General features: G+C 33.0%; 1 protein-coding gene across 1 annotated transcript; it reads right to left on the bottom strand.

Moving 5' to 3' along the window:
• Window positions 1-11,245: 11,245 nt before the first annotated feature.
• Window positions 11,246-22,100, bottom strand: LOC148623107 (GPI ethanolamine phosphate transferase 3, catalytic subunit-like). Its single transcript, XM_088573640.1, has 6 exons — window positions 21,289-22,100; window positions 19,594-19,753; window positions 18,692-18,841; window positions 14,606-16,205; window positions 14,020-14,405; window positions 11,246-11,525 (listed from the first exon to the last, which is right to left on the bottom strand). Exons 1-6 carry the CDS (start codon window positions 22,038-22,040, stop codon window positions 11,322-11,324), a joined length of 3,252 nt encoding a protein of 1,083 aa, XP_088429766.1. The 5' UTR covers window positions 22,041-22,100; the 3' UTR covers window positions 11,246-11,321.
• Window positions 22,101-22,457: the final 357 nt, after the last annotated feature.

Genomic DNA, 22,457 nt, shown 5'->3' with positions numbered 1-22,457 from the left:
AACATCTTCTGTATATTTGGAAGATGATTTGGAATTATTTCTTACAAAGTGTTAGGAATCTCTACCAAGAACTATATATCTGTATCTAGGTGTACCATCTTTTTTGGAAAAAACAACGATGTACCATGTTTTTAAGTCGGGGTTTTAACCGAGTGTGGGGGTTAGAAGTATACGGTGTTGAAAAATCATATGTTTTAATGCTATTATATTCTGATAATAGTCTTCAACTGGTGGTCTTCGGAAGATCTTGCGAATTTTTCAGCATCCACATTGAATTAATACCACTACGGGAGTATTAAGTGTTGTGGTAGGACTGCATACCCTCTTCGACAGCTGTGAGTATGGAAGTTAAAAGTTTTGAAAGAGGTTTGGTGGTACATTTTGCAGATCCAGCTATGTAACGTTGTTTGTATGGATTCCTTTGGAGTTTAGGAATCCAGTACATAGACGGTAAATCACAATCATCGTCTTCGGTAGAGAGACCAAAAGAGGATAGCACAGACTAGTGGTTTTCCACAATCACTTCTTTGGAGAGTGTGGTAGCAGTATAGGTCTTATTACTGTTATTATTTTCTAAGTCTGCCTCTGATAATAAACATTGGATGTAAAACGTTTTGCAGACAAAAACAATGTTGTTTTGGGCTTTGTCTGCTGGTGCGATAACATATTTGTCATGTATTATAGACACTATTTTTGCTACATCGGGGTATTTGAAAACTGATGTAGCATAGGCACACATTGACTTGCTTAAAACTTTCATTCGTTTCAAATTTTAAGACCTCACGGCCTTTAACCACTCTGACAGAGAATCAATGTCTTCTTGTTCTCGTTTTATCCATTTTCTTGCGTAGTCCTCCACGGCATCCATAAGAACTTTAAAGTTATAATTCCAATTTATTGAGCGTGGTTCACGGTACTTGGGACCTTTAGAAAGGATATTACGCAGAGATTCGTTTTCGACAATGGTTAAATCTCCCGTAACGACTTGACCGGAAGGACCATATTTAAATGGAGAGTTTTTGCAAGTACAGTCAGGTGGTTTAGCCTTGAAGTCCTCAATCTCGAGTTTCTGCAATAGCCTTTTATAATTGAAAATTTTGGATGCAATGGATGAAGAAGTATAGGAATATGAAATAATCGGTATTGATTTGTCCTTGAAATATGGGGAATTTCGTTGGTTGCGTTTTTCCGATGGAGGATGTTAGCCAAATTAATCGTATCTATACCTTTGTTGACAAACGGTAGTGGAAGAAATGTTTTTCTTCATCTTGATTTTTCACACAAACTGGTTTAAAGAGTCTGTGGAAACCAATATCCAAAATGATGGCAACAAGTCTGTATAATGATGAAGTAGAGTCAGAAACAGGAGTGTCATGTTTTGTAAAGGGAGTGTAGTAGAGTGAGAGGTATAGAATAGAGTTTGGTTCGAATGTGATGAAGTCCAAGAGGTTTCTGTGTGAAAGGTAGGAGACCATCTATGGAGACACCATGTAACTTAGGAGACGTATAGTGGCGATGGCCATGACTCCTTTCCTGTCATGGCTTTTTGTCAAATAAATTCATCACATTTATGTTATGAGGCATATCTTTATTAGAAGAGAGACAGACGTACAGACAAATTGATAGACAGGCAGGGTAAAACCTATATACAACCTTCCCCCCATTTTCGTTTTCGTGGGGTATAAAAATGAATTCTAACTAGAAGCTCTTGCGAGCCTGAATCACTCACTTGGAGAATTGAAATAATTTAGTCTTACAATTAGGAACAAAATGCTCATTGTAGAGAGCACTGAGGTCAAAATCTCTAAAGTTTCAAAACATTAGCACTTCAATTTACAGAGAAGTTGATCTTTAAAAATGAAAACATAAAAAAAAAACACAAAATGAAACGAAACATCAAAATGACAATCAGACTTCTAGAAAATATCTCCATGGAAAGATCACTTTGAATCTCGTCAGAATTTGTCTAAACTAAACGTGCTCTGAAAAATTAGCAGAATACTGCTGTTTGCCCCCTACTGTCTATTTTTAGTAATAATATCAAGAAAATAGCAGGAAACATCGAAAATTGATATTTCATGGGCCATAACTCCATATAAAACCTTTCGATTTTTCTTAACTTCTGACAGATGAAAGGTCATGTCCTATTTATGATGGAGAATTATCCTAACTGCTTTACTTTTGAAATTAATAACAAAAAATGTAAAAAATGGTAAGAATGGCATAAAAGGGGGAATAACAGATAGTCAAATTTACTTGAACTTTGCGTGAAAAATAGAATGAACCAAAGAAGTCATAGTGTTTTTTATATGTTAAAAGTTTTTGAAATAAAAGCAAAACTGGTGACAGACCTCTATGGTCTACCAGATAACAAATCTAAACATCAGTTCTAGGCAGAATACTCTATGGAACATTCATACCAATGGAAAAAGGAATAGATATGGTGAAATTAACCCAACAAATGTACCATCGTATAACCCATACATAAAGAGTAAATACTTACAGAAATTACCACAAGGTCTCCAATAAATGTAAAAATACCTTCAAATAAGCGCCGAAAGGTCCTGACAACAATAGTAATAAAAATCAAGGTTAACAGAAAGCTGGCACTTCTTCCAAATCAACCAAAAAGTAAAATAATGACCAATATTGACGTTGGGGTGAAATCATTCATTTCTAACCATGTATCACGCTGCAGCAGACAACTTGGAAATAGTGGACAAACATCCGAAATTAAAACAACGAAAAGTCACTAAAAAACATGCTTCCTGCATTTATACTATTTGTTGACATCTTTTTTTAAATTGATCTTGAACTTGAAATTTTTTAAATTGATCATGAACTTGATATCACAAAGCAATAAATCGTGCAATAATTAAAAAAATGCAGGGCAAAAAAATATATAGAAAAAATCAAGTTCAATCGAAAATATTAACATGTATTTAGTGGTCCTGCGAAAACATATTCGTGTAGTTCCAATATAGGACACATTTTAAGAGCATTTTATTAAATTTGAAAAGTATAGACTAAAACTCAAAATAAAATATGTTTTGAAAAAATCAAGCCGCGGAATAGTCATTTAGTACCATTCTGTATAAGAATCAAACAATGGGTGGCACATCATAATTCTCAATTTGATCTTTTTTTCCTTTAAATATATTCAATGCATTTAGAAAACAAGTGAAAAGCTATTTAAATTTATCCTGAAGCATCTGTGAAGTAGATATTTTTACTGCTTAAATAAGGAAAAAATGCAGTCTTCGGGAAAGATTGTTTTAAAATGGGCCATTTATTACCGTTCCAAGTAAAACCCTGTAACTTTAATGAGCCATTTTCAGTTTCAATGGGCATATGGCCCATGGCACCTGCTTTTCCCGCCACTTTTCCATATCTAGTGCATGTCAACTAAATTTGACCTATCAATATCTTAAAAATGCAAATTTTACAAACACTTTTATGGTTATTTCTAGAGGTTATGGGGTATAAATACTTGGATTATGCAATAAAATCTCGTGTTTTTTCTTCATGTGCCAAGCCTTACACACATTTTGCCAGATTGCATTGAAGTGTGCTATGATAAAAAAAAATATTATCAAAAACATCAACTACCGGTAGAGGATAAAATTAATCTTACCTCTCCAGAAATGGGCATCCTACCTTTAATAAATACTTCGTTAATTTTAAACGCTCTCAGGATAGCGATGTGTTTAAAAAGTGTAACAGAGAACTGTGGTAAATTCAATAATTAGCCACTTTAACTAGTGTCAAAGAAGTTACTACATTGTGACTGGAAGGTGTAGTCAATCGGGTACAACGTCGATTCTAAATGGAACGGATATGGTGACATGCACTAAAAAGTCAAATAATGACACAGAGACTCGTTAATGACAACATCTCTTGACAGTGGACCGGCGCATGTTAGTGGTGGGGTTAGATATGGAACGCCTAAACTGTATGATGAGATACACATTTGTTAACGTGTTGTCAATTTTATATTACTTGCTGTGGTTTTATAATTACATGAGATCATTTTGTATTTACGTTATGTAGGAACATCTTGACATTATGTCGTTTTGTCTTTACGTTCTGCCATTTCGTCTTTACGTTCTGTCATTTCGTCTTTACGTTCTGTAATTTTGTCTACGTTCTGTCGTTTTATGATTACGTTATGTCAACATATATTTACGTTATGTGGATTTATCTTTACGTGCAGTGGTTTTCTTATACCGTGAGGTCGTTTCATCTTTACGTTATGTCGATCTCTAAATACTTTATGTGCATTTTCTTCTCATTACGTGCAGTTATTTCTTCTTTACGTGATGTCGTTTCTTCTTTACGTGATATGGACAAAAATTTCATGATGACGTGTGACCCCGGAACTTTTCGATCCGTTGTAACTTCAAATCAGTCCGTAAAAGGCAAAGTAGACGTCACAACGCCGATTAGAAAAATGCTGAACGAAATATACTTGGGTAATCTATCCAGTCACCCTAGAGTGTTTATTCTATAGTAAAAATAGCTTATTTGTTATTTACGTTCAATTAGATTTGAAGTTTACACCGGATCGAAAAGTTCCGGGGTCACACGTCATCATGAAATTTTTGTCCACATCACGTAAAGAAGAAACGACATCACGTAAAGAAGAAATCACTGCACGTAAAGAAAAGAAAATGCACATAAAGTATTTAGAGATCGACATAACGTAAAGATGAAACGACCTCACGGTATAAGAAAACCACTGCACGTAAAGATAAATCCACATAACGTAAATATATGTTGACATAACGTAATCATAAAACGACAGAACGTAAAGACGAAATGGCAGAACGTAAAGACAAAACGAAATAATGTAAAGATGTTCCTACATAACGTAAATACATAATGACCACATGTAATTATAAAACCACAGCAAGTAATATAAAATTGACAACACGTAAACAAATGTGTATCTCATCATACAGTTTAGACTAGTTTAATAACCATCTCCCATTTAATGGAAGGTAAAATGAATTGAAACAACAATTAAACACACCATAAAATTCACTCAGTAATATATCCAATTCTCTTTTATGGAATACAGGGGCGTAGCTAGGCATGAAAAAAAAAATGTGTAGGCACCTTTACGGCGAAGGGTCTGCGGAGCGGTGGACGTCCCAGCGGATTCCGACCAGAGCCCTGGTAGGGGGTTCAGAGGGCCAAGCCCCCCGACGGAAAATGATTTTCAACTGTTAAAAACTGAAATATCTACTCTATGGACATGATTGATGTAACGAATATTAGGTCGAATCTTCATGCATGTCTAGCATGTGATATCAATTATAAAAACAGATACTATGTAATGAATCATCAAGAAAAAAGTAAAATAAAATCAAGCTCTGGTTGCAAAATTGTTGATGGTCAATGCACTGTCCTTAACAGCTACCATGGTACTGCTGAGCATGTCCTGAAATGAAAAATGGGATGGGATGGGGGATATAAGTCATTTTGATATATCATATTGAATTATATGCTCCGTCCGTTGACACACTTAGGGACTCGGTGCAAGGGGACAATTAACCAGATAAAAATGTTTCAAAAAATAAAATAATAAATAATTATAGTATTAATGACCTGAAACGCTTGTTTTTAAATGTTTGTGGCATAAAGAATAGATTATTATCACCAGATTTTAACGATTTAATTTGTAAACATGATATTCGCATTTTTGTGGAAACCAAATTAACAGATCTAGATATTTTAAACGTACCAGATGGTTACGAGTACAAAAAATCGAAACAAATTCAAAAGAGCATTGGGAGGAATAATCATAATTTTCCAAAAATTCTTGAATCGAAAATTTTACAAAACAGAAAGTGAATTTGTTCTTTGATTTCAAATATCGAAAAACTTTCTTTCGCTTAAATCAGACCTGATTTTTGGTTGTGTTTATATACCACCAGAGAATTCGAAATATTCAAATGCCGAGGCTTTCTTTTAACTCGAAAACGAGTTGATTTGTCAAATTCTGAAAAATCTTATGTAACGTTAGTGGGTGATTTCAATGTGAAAACTGGGTCATTATCAGATTTGTAATACCTGATGAAACTGTTGTTAATATTTTTAATCTGAATGATAATGAAAATATACTAGAATACTTGTATGACTTTGAGAAATTATCAGAATATAATGTTCCATTAGAAAGGGTGTCAAAATGCAAATGTGCTCCAAATAATTACGGAAATAGACTCTAGGAAATTTGTAAAAGGAATAATTTATATATTGCTAATTCTAGAGTCGGCTCAGACAGGGGCATCGGTAATAAGACATGCAGAGATTCTAGTGTTGTTGATTATTTAATTCTATCTTCTACATTATTCCCACTTTTAATCCAGAAAGAAATTCCATAAAGCACGGAAAAATATATCATTTTGAAAAACGCTAACAATAGACTCCGAATGAGACAGACGAGTAAAGAACATAAAGCAACATTAAACAAATCTCTTGTTGACTTTCAACAAAAAGCAGCTGATGATCTTCGCAATATGTCCAAAAAAGATCCAAAAGAAATATGGAAAATCTTAAATGATAAAAATAAAATGAAAAAGGACGAAAACTCTAATATATCAACATTATATCAACAGGAAACATTATATGAGCACTTCAAAAATTTGAATCCAGCTGATAACTTAGATAACGATGTTGACTTACAAAATGATACCGTAAATGAAAACGTAAGTGAAGAAGCTGAAATCCATCTAAATAACCCGATATCAGAATCGGAAATAAGAAAAGTAGTTACAAGTCTGAAAAATATAAAAGCTTTTGACGATGATAAAATATTGAATGAATATATAAAGTCTACTCTAGAGGAAATTATGCCAATATATGTTAGATTATTTAATATTATTTTAGATACAGGAATAATATCAGAAATTTGGTTGTCTGGTATCATGATAGTTATTTATAAAAATAAAGGTTCCAAAGAGGACCCAAACATGTAGAGAAGAATAACATTGAATTCATTTTTCAGTTAAACTTTCTCTGAGATACTGAATAACAGACTGAAGAAATTGACTTCATATCCAATGTACAAGCAGGTTTTTGCAAAGGGTTTTCTACTATTGATAACATTTTTGTCCTCTATTCATTAATATCTATTTATTTTTCTTTTGGTAAAAAATTGTTTTGTACCTTTGTTGATTTCAAAAGTGCTTTTGACACTGTATGGTAGGCTGGATTATGGCAAAAACTATTGAAATCGAACATTAAAGGAAAAATATTTACTGTCATTTTTAATATGTATCAGAATATCAAAACCTGTGTCAAATTAGGAAACGAATATTCTAATTTTTTTTATTTCATATGCTGGAGTTAAACAGGGTGAAAATTTATCACCTTTTCTATTTTCAATGTTTTTAAATGACTTGGAGGCTTTTTTTTTTGTTGCTGAAAATAACGTGGAACCACTGAAGGATTTATCTGTTTGATGTCAAGAGAAAGTGCAAATATTTGTAAAGCTGTTAATATATATTGTATGCAGACGATACTGCGCTTTTGTCCGAAACGGGAGAGGGGTTACAAAAAATACTTGTTTTTGAAAGATATTGTGAAAGTTGGCGGCTTCAAGTTAATATTAGTAAAACCAAAGTTGTTGTATTTAGTAAAAAGAAATTTAAGCCTAGGCACATATTCAAAATCTATAGTGAAGAGATTGAGATTGTAGATTCTCATACTTACCTTGGTATACTTTTCAATATTAATGGTAATTTTTGTAAAGGGAAGAAAAGGTTAATTGAGAAAGCACAAAAGGCTTTATACGCTCTTTACAGGAAAATAAGAAAATATTGCTATTCTCATTGATTTACAGTTGAAACTATTTGACTCATTAGTTAGTCCGATTTTGATTTATGGTTCAGAAATATGGGGATTGAAAATACAGATAGTCTTGAGAAATTACACCTTCAGTTTTGTAAAAGCATTTTAAAGGTGAGGAATAGCACCCCAAATTACATAATCTATGGCGAACTAGGCAGAATTCCTATGGAAATAATAAAAGCAGACTTATTTTATATTGGAATAGTTCACGGACAATAATTTATTATCTATCATGTATAAGGTAATGTTTGCTCTGCATCCCAGAAATCCGAATAACTTTAAGTGGATATCATTTGCTAAGTCCGTCCTAAACGATGCAGGACTTACTTTTATTTGGAATGATCAATAAACTCTGGACAGAAATGCACTGAAAACCATTGTTGATCGACAGTTAAAGGATCAATTCATTCAATCATGGTTCTCAAATGCTAATAACTCTTCAAGAGGCGAATTTTATTTTGAATTCAAAAAAGAATTTAAGTTAGAATCATACTTGTTAAAACTTAAAGTAGATGAAAGGCACCAAATCGCCAAACTGAGATGCTCCAATTTAAAAATACTGAATTAGGTAGATGGTCTAAGATACCAAAAGGTCAAAGAACATGTCATCTTTGTGAGCAGGGAATCGGAAATGAATTCCATTATTTCTTTCTGTGTAAGCATGAAAAGATCAAATAAATTCGAGATAAATATTTACCAAAATACTATACTATAAATCCGCAGATGTATAAATTATAAAGGCTTCTTGAATTTTGTCATAAAGAACTGTACATTAATTTGGTATCATTTATTAGAAATCTGACTAAATTGCTGTGATAACCAACCTTTATATCTAGTGTATTATTTTTTGTTATGTAATTATTGCATGTATTGTGTGATTTGTATGCAGTGATAGTGTCCTCTTGTACACCTATTGTGTCTCAGGTTATCAATAAAGTTGTCTTGTCTTGTCAATTTACGCCAATAAACAACTTTTGCTGTGAACTAAATATGCTAATTAATTTGGTTTTTATTAACAACGATCCAATTAAAAAAGCTGACCTCTAACCTCTTATCAGTACCTGTTTATTTCTATGCATTTACTCAAATAAACCAATTCATCATTCATTATATTATATTCAATATGTTGATATATTGGTATATTTCAATTTGTCTACAAATGCTGTATACTTAGACTCCAAATAAACCATTTGAAGTTTAGCTAGAAATGAAAATCCTTCGAGATTATAAATAACTATCGTTCATAGAAACGAAAAAGAGTAATGCTGAGTGAAGAACTGTTTTCACATATTTCACACAGGGCCTGGCGGATCCATATATTTACAAGGGGGCAGTGGTTCCGACCATGAAACTTATATAAAGAAAGGGGTTCCAAGCAGCGATTGTACTCCCTGTTCCAGGCTAACATTTTAATATTTGCCTTTCATTTTTTGCTTGACTTTTAGCAAAAGGGTAGCATAACCCCCGAAACTATCCTGATCTATCATCCAATGTATCCTATTTTTTTTTATTATGGTTGCCGCCTAATGACATCGGAAGCCCGGAGATGACAAATAAAAATGAAACTTTGTTTATGGGCGATAGCATAAAAAATTTGATAATGCATCTCAGGAACGGTGTCAGTCTGATATTGCTTTTTGTAATAATATTTGGCTATTTGGCCATGTGTTATAATGACAGAGCTGTAGGTGCTTCAGGACCTTAAAACTACATCGCGAGTGTTAACTGCACCAGACATAATTGTTGAAATTTTATTCTAAGACTTATAGTTTATATTAATGGGCGTGTCTCTGGAACTAGGTGCCCAGAAACTCAGTGCTTTGACATGACACACAGGTGTTTATGCGATAACTTGTAGGACTTAGCTTATCAACTAAGATATGTGGCTAGTTGAGAAGGACATGTATCTAAGGGTATGCTCTATTTCACTGATTGTGGCTTGAATGATTTGACAGACAGTTTCGACCTGGAGATCTTTAAATTGAATTTCGACTTGAAAATTTAGAAACTGGGAAAGGCGAACTAGTAGTTTGTAGTTAAATTATGGAGTATGTTGGATGTTTTGTGTTAATTCATCGAGGTGCTTCATGTAATCCAACATCGAACCTGAATATTTCGCAAACTAGCGCACTGCATGCTACGACGCATGGCGAATTTTGTTGTGCGTTTATTAAATATCATTCGTAATCACAATGGTGAAATCAAAAATAAATCAAAGAGTTCCATATTAACCATTTACAATAATAAGCTTGTGTTTAGATACATTTAAATTCGATCCCCATACTTCCCTTTCGTCTCTGCTTTTATCCCATATTTTCGTAATTTGACGATCATTTGTGGCGTAAAAATTCAAATGATCGATATAAATTAATTCAGTACACGAGTACTTTTATTATCGATTGTAACAAACATGACAGATATGGCTTGTATATGCAATGGATGTATATGTAATCGCAATATAAAATCCTTGTTATATATGTTGGCCCTGATTATTAATCTCTCTCGTCCACATAAACAATTTGCGAAAATTATGTGTAGGCAAGTGCCTACAGTTGCTATCGGCAGCTACGCCCCTGATACAACTGCAATACATCAACATACAACATATAAAGAATAAAAATGAGATATCCAATTAAACACTCGCAGATACTGAAAGCAAACTCAGTTCAGTACTAATTGGTCCAGAAGTGTCACAGGAGATTTCGGGAGAAAGTTTTTTAAAAGTGTTAACAACAATGACAAAAGTCAAGTGAGGCCTTTTCAAAGGGAGATAATTTGTAAGAAAATGGTTAACTGAAAACCTTTGGATTTTGACGTCCAACCAAGGATTTATATATTCAACACATTGGTCCAACCAATAACCTGTTAGGATATTATATTGACCAAAAAATATCTGTTACATTATCCTTTAAAAGTGCAAATGATTAATGGCTTCCACATCCATGCACAATGAAGTTCGCATCTTGTATGGTTAATTTATTGTTATATCTCTCAGTATTAAATACACAAGTCTATTTATTAACAAATCATCATTAGAAAAGCGGACTGAAAAACATGATATCATTTCATGGAAGAAACTTTCTTCTTTTATCCTCTTGAAAGAAGACAACTTTGGCTTATTTTGCTGTTATATATTTTAATATTTTTGTTCACTTGGTGATATCCCCTACAACTCTCCCCATAAATCATATTAAAAAAAACAAAAATCATTCAGATCGAAAAACAAAATAAGAGGTAAACAGTGACATCATGTGGAAAAGATTCATCAAATTCCATTTGGTTGTTTTAGAGGAGTTGCAGATCAGAACTGATGACCAACAAACAGACAGGTGGACAGCATCAGTGCTTTATATGTCCCACTTTGTGGGGGTATAAAAATATGATACGGAAGTACATGTTCTGGACACATGGTTTAATCTATGTAAAAGACTACATGCACATGTTAAACTGTTTAAATTTAACAAGTTTCATGATTTTTTTTTCTTCGTTTGTAAATTATCTACCCATTTAGTTAAAGCATGATGAATGTTGATTACAACTAAATATGTCATCATTGTGAAGGTAAATACAACAAAACTGGAAACAGCAGCAAATACAAATCTGGGAGCAAATATCTTCCATACCATTAAATGTCTTCTGTGTAAACCAGCTGCACAAATTGCCCCAAACACCTACAAAATACAAAAGTAATCTTCTAAACAATGCAAACATCAGTAAAATGTTAGGAAACACAAGAAATATTTCTTGATTGATTTATAGGAAGAAGATAATGTTTTTATTTCTATTTCAGTTTTTCATCCCAAATCTGAGGGTACATTAGTATATGTCTGTCTGGCCATCCATCCCTACCAACAAATCTGAGGGTACATTAGTATAAGTCTGCCTGGCCATCCATCCCTACCAACAAATCTGAGGGTACATTAGTATAAGTCTGTCTGGCCATCCTTCCCTACCAACAAATCTGAGGGTACATTAGTATAAGTCTGTCTGGCCATCCATCCCTACCAACAAATCTGAGGGTACATTAGTATAAGTCTGTCTGGCCATCCATTCCAACATTTTATAAAGATTATTTGACTTGATTTAGTAGGAGGGTTAGAGTGTAAGTTGATTATTTTTTACATTTGAATGTTTTTTCCCTGGCATATCTTAATCAAATTATCACTTGTCTGGACTTTTTTTGGGGGCAAACTTTAAGATATTGACCAGATATTTGGTATATAGCGCAATCTTCATACAGATGAGTTGCAATTAAACGATTTATGATTCTTGAACTTGTAAATTTTGATCAAATTTTCAATTGTCCTAAGTTATTTTTTTCCACATCCTTTATTAACTGACTGATATTATGTATATAACTATATCACGACTATTCCAGTTTAAGTTTTTTTCCAGTTGTTGGATTTTTCTAACTGAGTTGTAATTTTCTAATCAAATTTTCAGTTGTCAGAAAAAAATACGGAATTTTCCAAAAATTACAGACCATCTTATCTGAAGGAAAGGCTGTGAAATAAAGGTGGTTTGCAGACCAAGCTTGAAAGACGAAAGGAAAACACTGCATCTCGAGTATAGTTTCAAATTTTCTCTATCCCTTCTTGTTAAAGGTAGTTACATAAAGCTATAATTGACATTTTTGAACACAAATGCGCGCATTCCAATTTTGAAACTACCCCAGTACATATATACAAGATGACAGTGTCAAAAAATGAACTACATTGAATCATGGTTTCAGAGACGATTGTAACAAAATGCTAATGGGGATCAACAGACAACCAGTGATGTTAGCTCACTGGACTTTTGGTACATGTGAGCTAAAAAATGAAGAAAAAGGGAATTACACAAACCATTTTTCTTCATATAATTGTAACAACTTACAGGAAAGATGAGTGTCATATACACATATACACATGCAATTTTAAAACAATCTTTTTTAAGACAAAAAAAGCTTTGCCAATGTGCAGCATGATACAACCACAGTCGTCAAACCCTGAACAGTTTGGGAATGTGTGGACACAGTATTAGTTTTTGCCACACTTAAGCATAGGGACAACAAGTGGTATGGACACGATATAGCACTAAACTTGAACTTCAATTAAAAATTTCAAAATCAGGCCGAAAATTAAATAGTTGATTTTTATCTCACCTGGCTCAAGGTAAGCAAAAAATCAAGTTCCTACTTGACCAATTGAAAAAAAATGGAAGGTGAGCTAAAAATCAAGTTCCTACTTGACAAATTGGAAAAAATTGGAAGGTGAGCTAAAAATCAAGTTCCTACTTGACCAATTGGAACCGAACTTGGTATGAATGTTCCTTGGGGTATCCTGGGGATATTTGATCCGTTGAAAAACATGGCCGCCGTTACTAAAAATAGAACATAGGGGTAAGACAGTAGTTTTTCACATATATCTCGAAAACCATTATGTTGAGCTACACTCTGACATGGATAAGTTTTCAACATGATGAGATCTATCTGGGGTAAAATTTTCATTTTAATCCATTTAGCCATGTTGGAGTTACTGCCATTTTTCAATGTTTTTTGCAATTTTTAATGTTATATCCTTCAAAAATCTTCTCTGACACTACTTTACCTATTGAAACCAAACTTGGTATGAATGTTCCTTGGGGTATCTTGCATAGAACTGATGTGGGGATATTTGATTCTGACATGGAAAAACATGGCCGCCATTACTAAAAACAGAACATAGAGTTCAGACAGTAGTTTTTCGCATATATCTCCAAAACTGTTAGGTAAGCAAAATTCTTTCAATAGCTGAAATGATTCCCATTTGTAGGACTACAAAAGTCTTCAGGCATAAAAGTTGTCAGATAATTCATAAGAGTTATTGCCCTTGAAAGGGGAAAAATGACGGTGTTTTTTTTTGGTTTTTTTTTTACAGTTTTCAGCAAATATCTTGAAAACTATAATAGATAGAAAGAAACTTTCAATTGCTGAAATGATCTTTATGATAAGTCCTACCAAAGTCTTCTTGAGTCAAAAGTTTGAACAACTTCTTGTTAAATTTATTGCCCTTGAAAGACAGAATTCAACAAGGTGAGTGATTCAAGGATCTACAGATATGACAACCACAGCGCCATACCAATATACGACCACAAAACTACTGGTACACTTCTTATGCCATTTGTTATTGACCATGTACGTCTTACCTTTATGCCTTGAAATAGAAACATGGATGAAAACAGTCTGAATAGCATCTGCTTGAATACACCTTCATCTTCTAACAGAAGAAAATCTCCCTTCCAGTGTCCAGGTTCATCTTTCTTGGTTAACATAGACTTGAGGAACAGACCATCAGTCAGTGGCCATACTACCAACAATGGACATAAAACACTGAGAAAAACTTCAGAGGCAAAGGTGTTTAATGTTATAAGGACACCTGGGATGATGTTATTGTCAAAATCACCATGGAAACCAATAAATGCCGATTCCCACCGAATAGATGGTACAGTGGCTTGATGACCAGTATGGTAGAAATAAACAGAGATCATGGTTGAAAGGAACACAACAGGTGGCCATAGGTTTACTTCCTTACCTGAAATAATTGTAAAATGTAATGACATTAACATTCAATTGCTACATGCATACCAGGTATTTATTGATACCAAAAAAATGTTCTTTTTAACTGCTCAATATACATTTGTATAGCATAAAAAGAAGAATTTTATATTTTACTCTATTTTTTCTACACAAAAAAATATTCTAACAGAACTGATTATTAAACTTCAAACTTACAGGCTTTGGTCATGCTGAAGCCAGACATTTCATTTCCAGAAAATACCATCTTGGTAAAAGATCCAGATGCTGTGTACAATTCAAGAAACATGAAGAAACATAAAAATGCTAATAGTAAACTAGGTGATGGTCCATCTCCAAGCAATAAGGTAAGAAGCAGGTATATTATGACTACAAAGTTGAGTATTGCTGCTGAGTATGTTGTTCCAAGTCCAAATACTATTGGAGGCTGTTGAGAGTCCGTTGTCTCGCTCAAGCTTTCCTTTACCTTATTATACACTTGTGGAATAACAGTTTCATCTGCTTGTACAGAAAATGTGTCTTGTTTTGGAAGTAGGTGAATTGTTAATGGCTTGAGCACTGTAGCTATGAATGATATGAACAGTAATATAAATACCAATCTTGGCAATAATACCTGTTGCCACATTGGCAAGGCATCTAATATAGGCTGAGGTAAACCTTGTAGTGACCAATGCAAGGCAATGGCTACACCACAAAAAAAGTAAATGTATTTGACACAAAGAATTCCAGGTGACTGTCCTTGTAAATTTCCTGAGTGTCTAAAATATCTTCTTATGACTAGAACAAAACATATTACACAACCTACACTGAAGAAATATCTCATATTTCTATAACTAGCATATTCTTCTGGTAAACTTGTTAGTGGATACAAAAATAATGACAAGGAGCATGTCCACTGCTCCTCCCTACATGCCCTGAAGTTTGATGAGATCCTAAGTAACACACAGATAATAAAGGTTAATGAAACTGACAAACACACTGGATGTGTCAGGCTTCTCATGATATCATATGTTTTATTCAGTACTTTATGTCTTTTTGATTTTTGTTCACACTGTGCTGTTTCAGATTTAGGTACAGCTGCACCAACACACTTGAAACAATATACCCATAAAAGTGTTTGTGTCAAAAATAATATTGAGGTATCTTCATACACTACAAAACTATTAGAAAAGAATGATACAAAGTACAAAAGTATAGTCATCCATGAACAAATGTTACTAATCTCTAAGTTAAGATGTGATTCCTTAGCTTTGTTCTCAGAAGACTTGGAGAGGTTATAAATCATTACCCATACCATCACAATTCCTACTCCAGCCAATATATACACCATGAAAGCAGTGAGGGATTCTCCAGCAATAAATGACTGAAACAGTGCAAAAGTCAAATAAAGTAAACAGTATAGTACTATAATAATCACAGAACTTGGTATGTCTGTATCCTTTGAAACTTCTAAGTAGTAAATATTTGTAGAAATAGCTAATATCAAGGTTAGAATACCTATGGATATTGACATCATATCAAATTTTGCCCAAATGCCTTTACAGATTTTTCCTACTTCTTGAATGTAGTAAAGATAATTTTGTCTCAAATGTATCAAATTTTCGGTGATATGACTTGATGCACCATCTTTCACCATTAATGTAACCAATGACTGTAAATCTTTCTCTGTACGGTCAAGGAGATCTTGTAATTCATAATATCGTTGTATAGGGAAATCTGAGGAGTAATCAAAGTACGCTCTTAGGTAGTCACTTATTTGTTTGGCATTTAATCTGAGTGCTTTAGTGCTGTGGTACACCTGGAAAGAAAATAAAAAGAGACATAACAAGGAAGATGATCATCAGTTTTACATGCATAATGCATTCATCATTTCCAAAGAATAATGGACTTATTACTACTTATTACTACTGTAAGTATTAAATTAAAAATTAAACTGAGAAGCAGGAGAACAGGCTTCATTTATTAGTAGGTTAAACATAGTCTACTAAGGGAGCTACCATTTTGTGTTTATTAGTAAAAGGGCATGAGCAGGGAGTTTTTGTATTAAATTACATAGACAAATAAGTCCATATTGTTAATTTTAAAATAAAATTTGCTAAAACTTCTTCTTGGCATCAATGTTTAGATTACAGGCCTTTCATTAAAAGGCAGTACCAGGTATTTTTACCCTTCTAAACTACTGAAAGGTACTGCTAGAATTTAAAAATTTTATACAGTTTTATTATACAAAATGATGAAAAGTACCTCCTACAAAACCAAAGGTACCTGCATTGCAAAAAAAAAATGAAATCCCTGAGATTAGGCCCTGTAAGTGTTCACATAAATTACTATGTCAAAGCATATTGACCTGAACAATTGTCCTTTAAAGGAAAACTCAATAACAAACATAAAATGATACATGGAATGCAGCTAGATACATGTACATCTAAATAAAACCCTAAACAGATGGGGAAATATAGACCCAAATCTCTCAAGCTTGAAACAGCCCTGATTATTTATTGTGATTAAATATGTGAAACAAAATATAAAGAGTTTACAATAATAGAGAAAAAAAACCAATTCAACAAAGATTCATGAAAATTGCTTTAAGTGTTTTCAAGTTTCAGTGCAATACTGGGAAGTCCCATTTTTATGAATCAAATAAAAAAAATTGAAAATTGAAAATCAGAAATTTATAAGAATTGAAAAGAGAGCTATCATCAAAAGTATCAAGCTATTTTCTTAAGTTTTGTGAAAATGAGTGCAAACTGTACTGGGTATAAAAACTGTGAAATCTCACTTTTTTTTATAAACAAAGTCCTATAAATCCAAATCATAAAATGCAAATTTACAAAAATCAAAAGGGAGCTCAAATCAATAGAAAATAACAATTCACAGAAATATAACAAAAATTGGTGGCATTTTTAAGTTATTGTGTGAAGTGTGAACAACAGATGGACAGGACACGAATATACCATAATACGTCCCTACTAGAAAGACAAGTGTTAAAAATGATGCAGACACAGAAAGGTTATAACTTGGAGAGATCAATTAAATCAAATTCTTATACTATTTCAAAATGCATATATAACGGGAATAGGTATGGTGTATATTTCAAAATGCATATATAACCGGAATAGGTATGGTGCATATTTCAAAATGCATATATAACGGGAATAGGTATGCTGTATATTTCAAAATGCATATATAACGGGAATAGGTATGCTGTATATTGCAAAATGCATATTAACAGGAATAGGTATGGTGTATATTTCAAAATGCATATATAACAGGAATAGGTATGGTGTATATTTCAAAATGCATATATAACCAGAATAGGTATGGTGTATATTTCAAAATGCATATATAACCGGAATAGGTATGGTGCATATTTCAAAATGCATATATAACGGGAATAGGTATGGTGCATATTTCAAAATGCATATATAACGGGAATAGGTATGGTGTATATTTCAAAATGCATATATAACCGGAATAGGTATGGTGTATATTTCAAAATGCATATATAACAGGAAAAGGTATGGTGTATATTTCAAAGAGACAACAACCCCAACAGGATGAACATGTGAACTTAAGGCCATCTATTGGTCTTCAATGAACAAAGAGGAAATCCTCATACCAAAGGACAGGCTGCAGTTGGCCCCAAAACATCATTATACACAGTTACAACATAACAGTAGCCCCTATATACTCAATTAATATAAAAAAATAAACTAAAGGTGAAAACAAAACATACTGAGGCCAGAAATTCCTGACTTGGGACAGGTGCAAAACATGTAGCAGGGTTTAAGTACTTTGGCGTTATCAAACACAGTGGGAAAAATATTACACAATTAAACACATCTAAAATCAATTCAAAGAGGTCCGAGTCCCTCGTTACAATGGCAATAAAGAAACAGAATATAAATAACACAAATGTACAAACTAAGGACTACTAGCAGTTAACTGACATGCCAGCTCCAGAACAGTTTAAACCTACAAACAGTTATTTCCCCATTGTAAGTAAAATCAATCCCAATTCTTCCCATGAGGGGTTGAGAATCACGGTACATCATGTCATACAATAAGGACACAACCCATGTTATGCCAAAAACTGCTTTAAATATAGTGTTTTAATTTCTACGTAAAGACCCTTTGAGTGAATCAATACAAAAAATGCTATCCTTAATAATTTAACAACAATTATGAACAATATCATAACTATATCCCTTAAAAGTGAGCCTATTCAAAGGTTTAGATATATATTGGTCTGTATCTTTGAATATATACTGATCTTTAACAAACCTTTTTGATATCACTTGTAGTTTGCCACCATGGACAGTGTGTAAATAGTTCCTCAATTACTTGTCCAAGATTAGAGAAAGGTATGGGGATACCCATCAGTAATGAGATGGTTGGTACTAAGTCTACCTGGGATATGCTATCTCTTTCTTTCTAGAAAAAACAATGAAACATCAAATTAAAGAAAGTTTTTGGACTTTGTATAAGTTCAGGGTCTTCTCTCTGGTGTACATTTTTGGGAAGCAAATCAAATGTCAAAGGGAAGCTTCTACAAACCTGACCAGCACTGTACTAACAGCATGCCAGTGTACTGGCATTTATATAAATTATGTCTTCATAAGCCATGTTGTCACAATCAATTTGCAAAAGAAAAATTGAGACTTTGATAGTGACAACAGGGCCGCACATGCAATTTTTTAATTCTTCTTTTACAAAGCAAATGGGGTTTGTGAAACAAAAACTGAGCAGCTTCATTTTGAAAAAAAAGTTCTTCATATCCTGTTACACAACACTCAGATTTATATTTACATTTGTAGATAACAAAGAAGAAACCCAGTTTTCTTCTTTTTATTTTGCAGTGTCAGGGTATCCTAGCAAATTTCATTTTTTAGTGTGAAAATTACAAATCTGTGTTAATGGATATACAGTTAATCTCTTTAAATTTTGAAACTGTCAATCAATTGCATGTTTGTTATAGAACACCAATTATAGTTTAAAGGACATAAAAATTTATCACATCTCTTTACAAATGATAAAAGGTGCAAATCTTCCCCTAAAATTTACTATAAGAAAAGTAATTCTTGTTATTAGTACATAATTCCGTAAAAAATAATGGAGAACTGGTCACCACATACATGTAACAGTGCAACTAAAATCAAAATACACATGTACATGTACTAGCATACCCATAATCTATGATGACTGATAATTTGAGCAGGACTATATACAAAGAGAGCAGCTTCCAACTCTTCCCTACTGTCACCACCATGATCTCCTGTTCTAGTCATACCATGATCTCCCATCACAAATAAAATAGTATCCTCTTTTATATGTTTTGTTACATTCCTGGAAAATGTTAAGGATTCTAAATTCAATATGATACATGTAGTAGTAAATTTGTAGCCTTTCACATACATGCAGGTTAATAACAGTTCACAGATGTGATATACATGCAGTTTTCAACCACATCTGGTATAATTGGAGATCACTCAAGAATAAATATGATAAACAACTTTTACATTGGGATAAGATAGGTCCAGTTTTTCAGTTCTACATGTTGTATACTTCTAAGTATGTGTGAGTGTCTCTGTTGAAATACAAAATGTACTTTTGATTTAAAATGGATGGTTACTTAATGTCACTGTGTCGCTTGTAGACTTTTATAGTTTAAACATACAAAATGTATCAGACACAAGTAAAATAACACACTTACGAAGCCTTCTCCTGAAATAATAGTAATTATAATAAAGTATATGCATACAAATTCACAAGTGTTATTTAAGTTTCACAAAGTTATAACAAGACAGTAAAAATATAACATTAGGTGATATGGCATGATGTGATGTGTAAGGAATTTTTTAGTACATTTAAGAAAGGGTTAAGGCCATACAAGGTACAACACAACTTCATATTGTTTTTCTCATAGATTTTCTGCAAGACCAATGAGTAGATGTAGATCTATATTGCGAAATTCAAGAACCCACTGTAGGTCGCTCATTAGTTTAGTTCTTGCATTGTAATAAAGGGGGCATTCGAAAAAAGTAATAGTGAGCAGTCTCGTAAATATGTCCACATTGGCATGACAAATGACAGACTTACAAAGCCTTTCATACATTTTTATACAAATTTATAAATGTATCCTCCTGCAAACAATGATTTGGGGTAAATGTATATAGGAATCACCCTGCCTGTCCTTCTATTCATCTGTCAACATTTTTATAAGACTAATTTGCAACTAGGCATTTTGAAGAAATTCTGTAGGAAATCATATACATGTACATATAGGCATGAAGAAAAAATATTGTCGGGACTTCAAAGCAAGATAACCCAACTGGAGGGTTTTACAAATGTACATCTTATAACCTCATAAGCACAACTCCTCCTAAACCACTAAAAGGATTTTGATGAAATTTCAAAGGAAAGTTAGGTATCATATGAAGATGTGCATGTGGGAATATACATGTAGTCATTGTTAGAGGACTCGAAAGAGAGATGATTGATGATAAAGGTTTTACCTGTATATTTTACTCCATTTTAAGGAGGTGATTTCTCTTTGCTCACAGTATTTCTAGTGATAAAGGTTTTAAGTTTAATGAAAGAAAGGAAGTTGTGCATATATAACAAACAATTCATGTTAGACCTTTAATTTCAATTACCACTCAGCTCCTTAAAATTCTATGGACATGCATGTTCATGTACATGTTGTTTGAACATACAATGTACAAGTACATTGTACATGTATATTAAGACAGTCAAACGGGATAATTCCTGCTATTGCATAATAATAAACAATGTATTCCAAAATTTTGTTTACAGTGCAACAAAATCACTCACAACTTAGTTCTATAAAATAATTTAATGTTACAAGTAAATGTATGTACCTGATCATATCATCCATTTGTAATAGTTTATCTGACATTGCTGGGTGATTTGGTCCATATCTATGTCCGCAATGATCCACACCAAGAAAGTGTGCTATTAATACATCCCAATCTTTCTTCTTAAGTTCTTTATAAATGTTCTTTAAAACACCATCATCAACTGTATGCAAGTCTTTGACATTAAATGAAGGGAAAGGAAACTGCTTTTTGAACCTGTCTGGAAAAAGACCAATCCATGTATCATCCCCCATGAACTTTATTCTTTTGTCATTCTTTATTAACTGATCAATCCAATTGTCTTCAGTTATTTCAGATTTGGCAAAATTTGAGCCAGCATCAACAAAAGTTGGCAGACTTCCAGTTGTCAAGCCTTTCAATCTCTGTAAAGTAGTAGTAGGGGGGTCTGCAATAAACTTGTAAAGTTTAGCATTGTTTGGTCTCATTAGTAAATGCCTTACAGATGTAAATTTATTTTTATAGGCGACAGCACTATTGACACTTTTATCATACTGCATAAAATCATATCTCAATGCATCTATGACAATAACCACTGCCTTTTTGAACCGAACGTGCATCCAACATCCCTTTTCCCCATGCATGTCACTTTGCATGGCAAAGTCTACCTTACAACTACTGTTCCTTTCAACTACAACTCTCTTCAATAGAAATCCTCTGGCAAATATAAGCACCCCAAACACATAGAATAAGACAAGAAAGCACAAAAGTATAAAGTATTTTAAGTTTTGTCCCATTTTCACATTTTACTACCGGTAAAAATATCAAACGGAAATTACATTTCCAATGTTAAAAACAGAACAACTTCGGTAATGACACGTTGTATATCCGAAAGTAAAGTCAAGTACCGTTTACTTTTCACCAACATACATATCTAGAACAATACACAACACATATAATTATCAGCTACACATAAGAGCACACATATAGCAAAATGATGTAGTAAGCAGTACAAGTATAAATTTTAAGTCCAATTAAAGAATACTGATTTGTCTAAGAATCAGACAAAATGTGCACAAGATGTGGCTAGTGACTTAATTTATATTACTTAAAACTACATTTTTGTATTAGTGTTATATAGTCCCTGACGTGGTGCGTGAAGAAAAATACACAGTGATTTACTGAATAATCTAAATATTTATACCTCACAACCC

This window comes from Perna viridis, chromosome 3, assembly GCF_037379345.1.
Source record: "Perna viridis isolate PV_CMFRI_1.1 ecotype Kerala chromosome 3, ASM3737934v1, whole genome shotgun sequence".
Taxonomy (NCBI): domain Eukaryota; kingdom Metazoa; phylum Mollusca; class Bivalvia; order Mytilida; family Mytilidae; genus Perna; species Perna viridis.
Note: the sequence above shows the minus strand (reverse complement) of the source record. Positions and strands in the feature narration are given on the sequence as shown.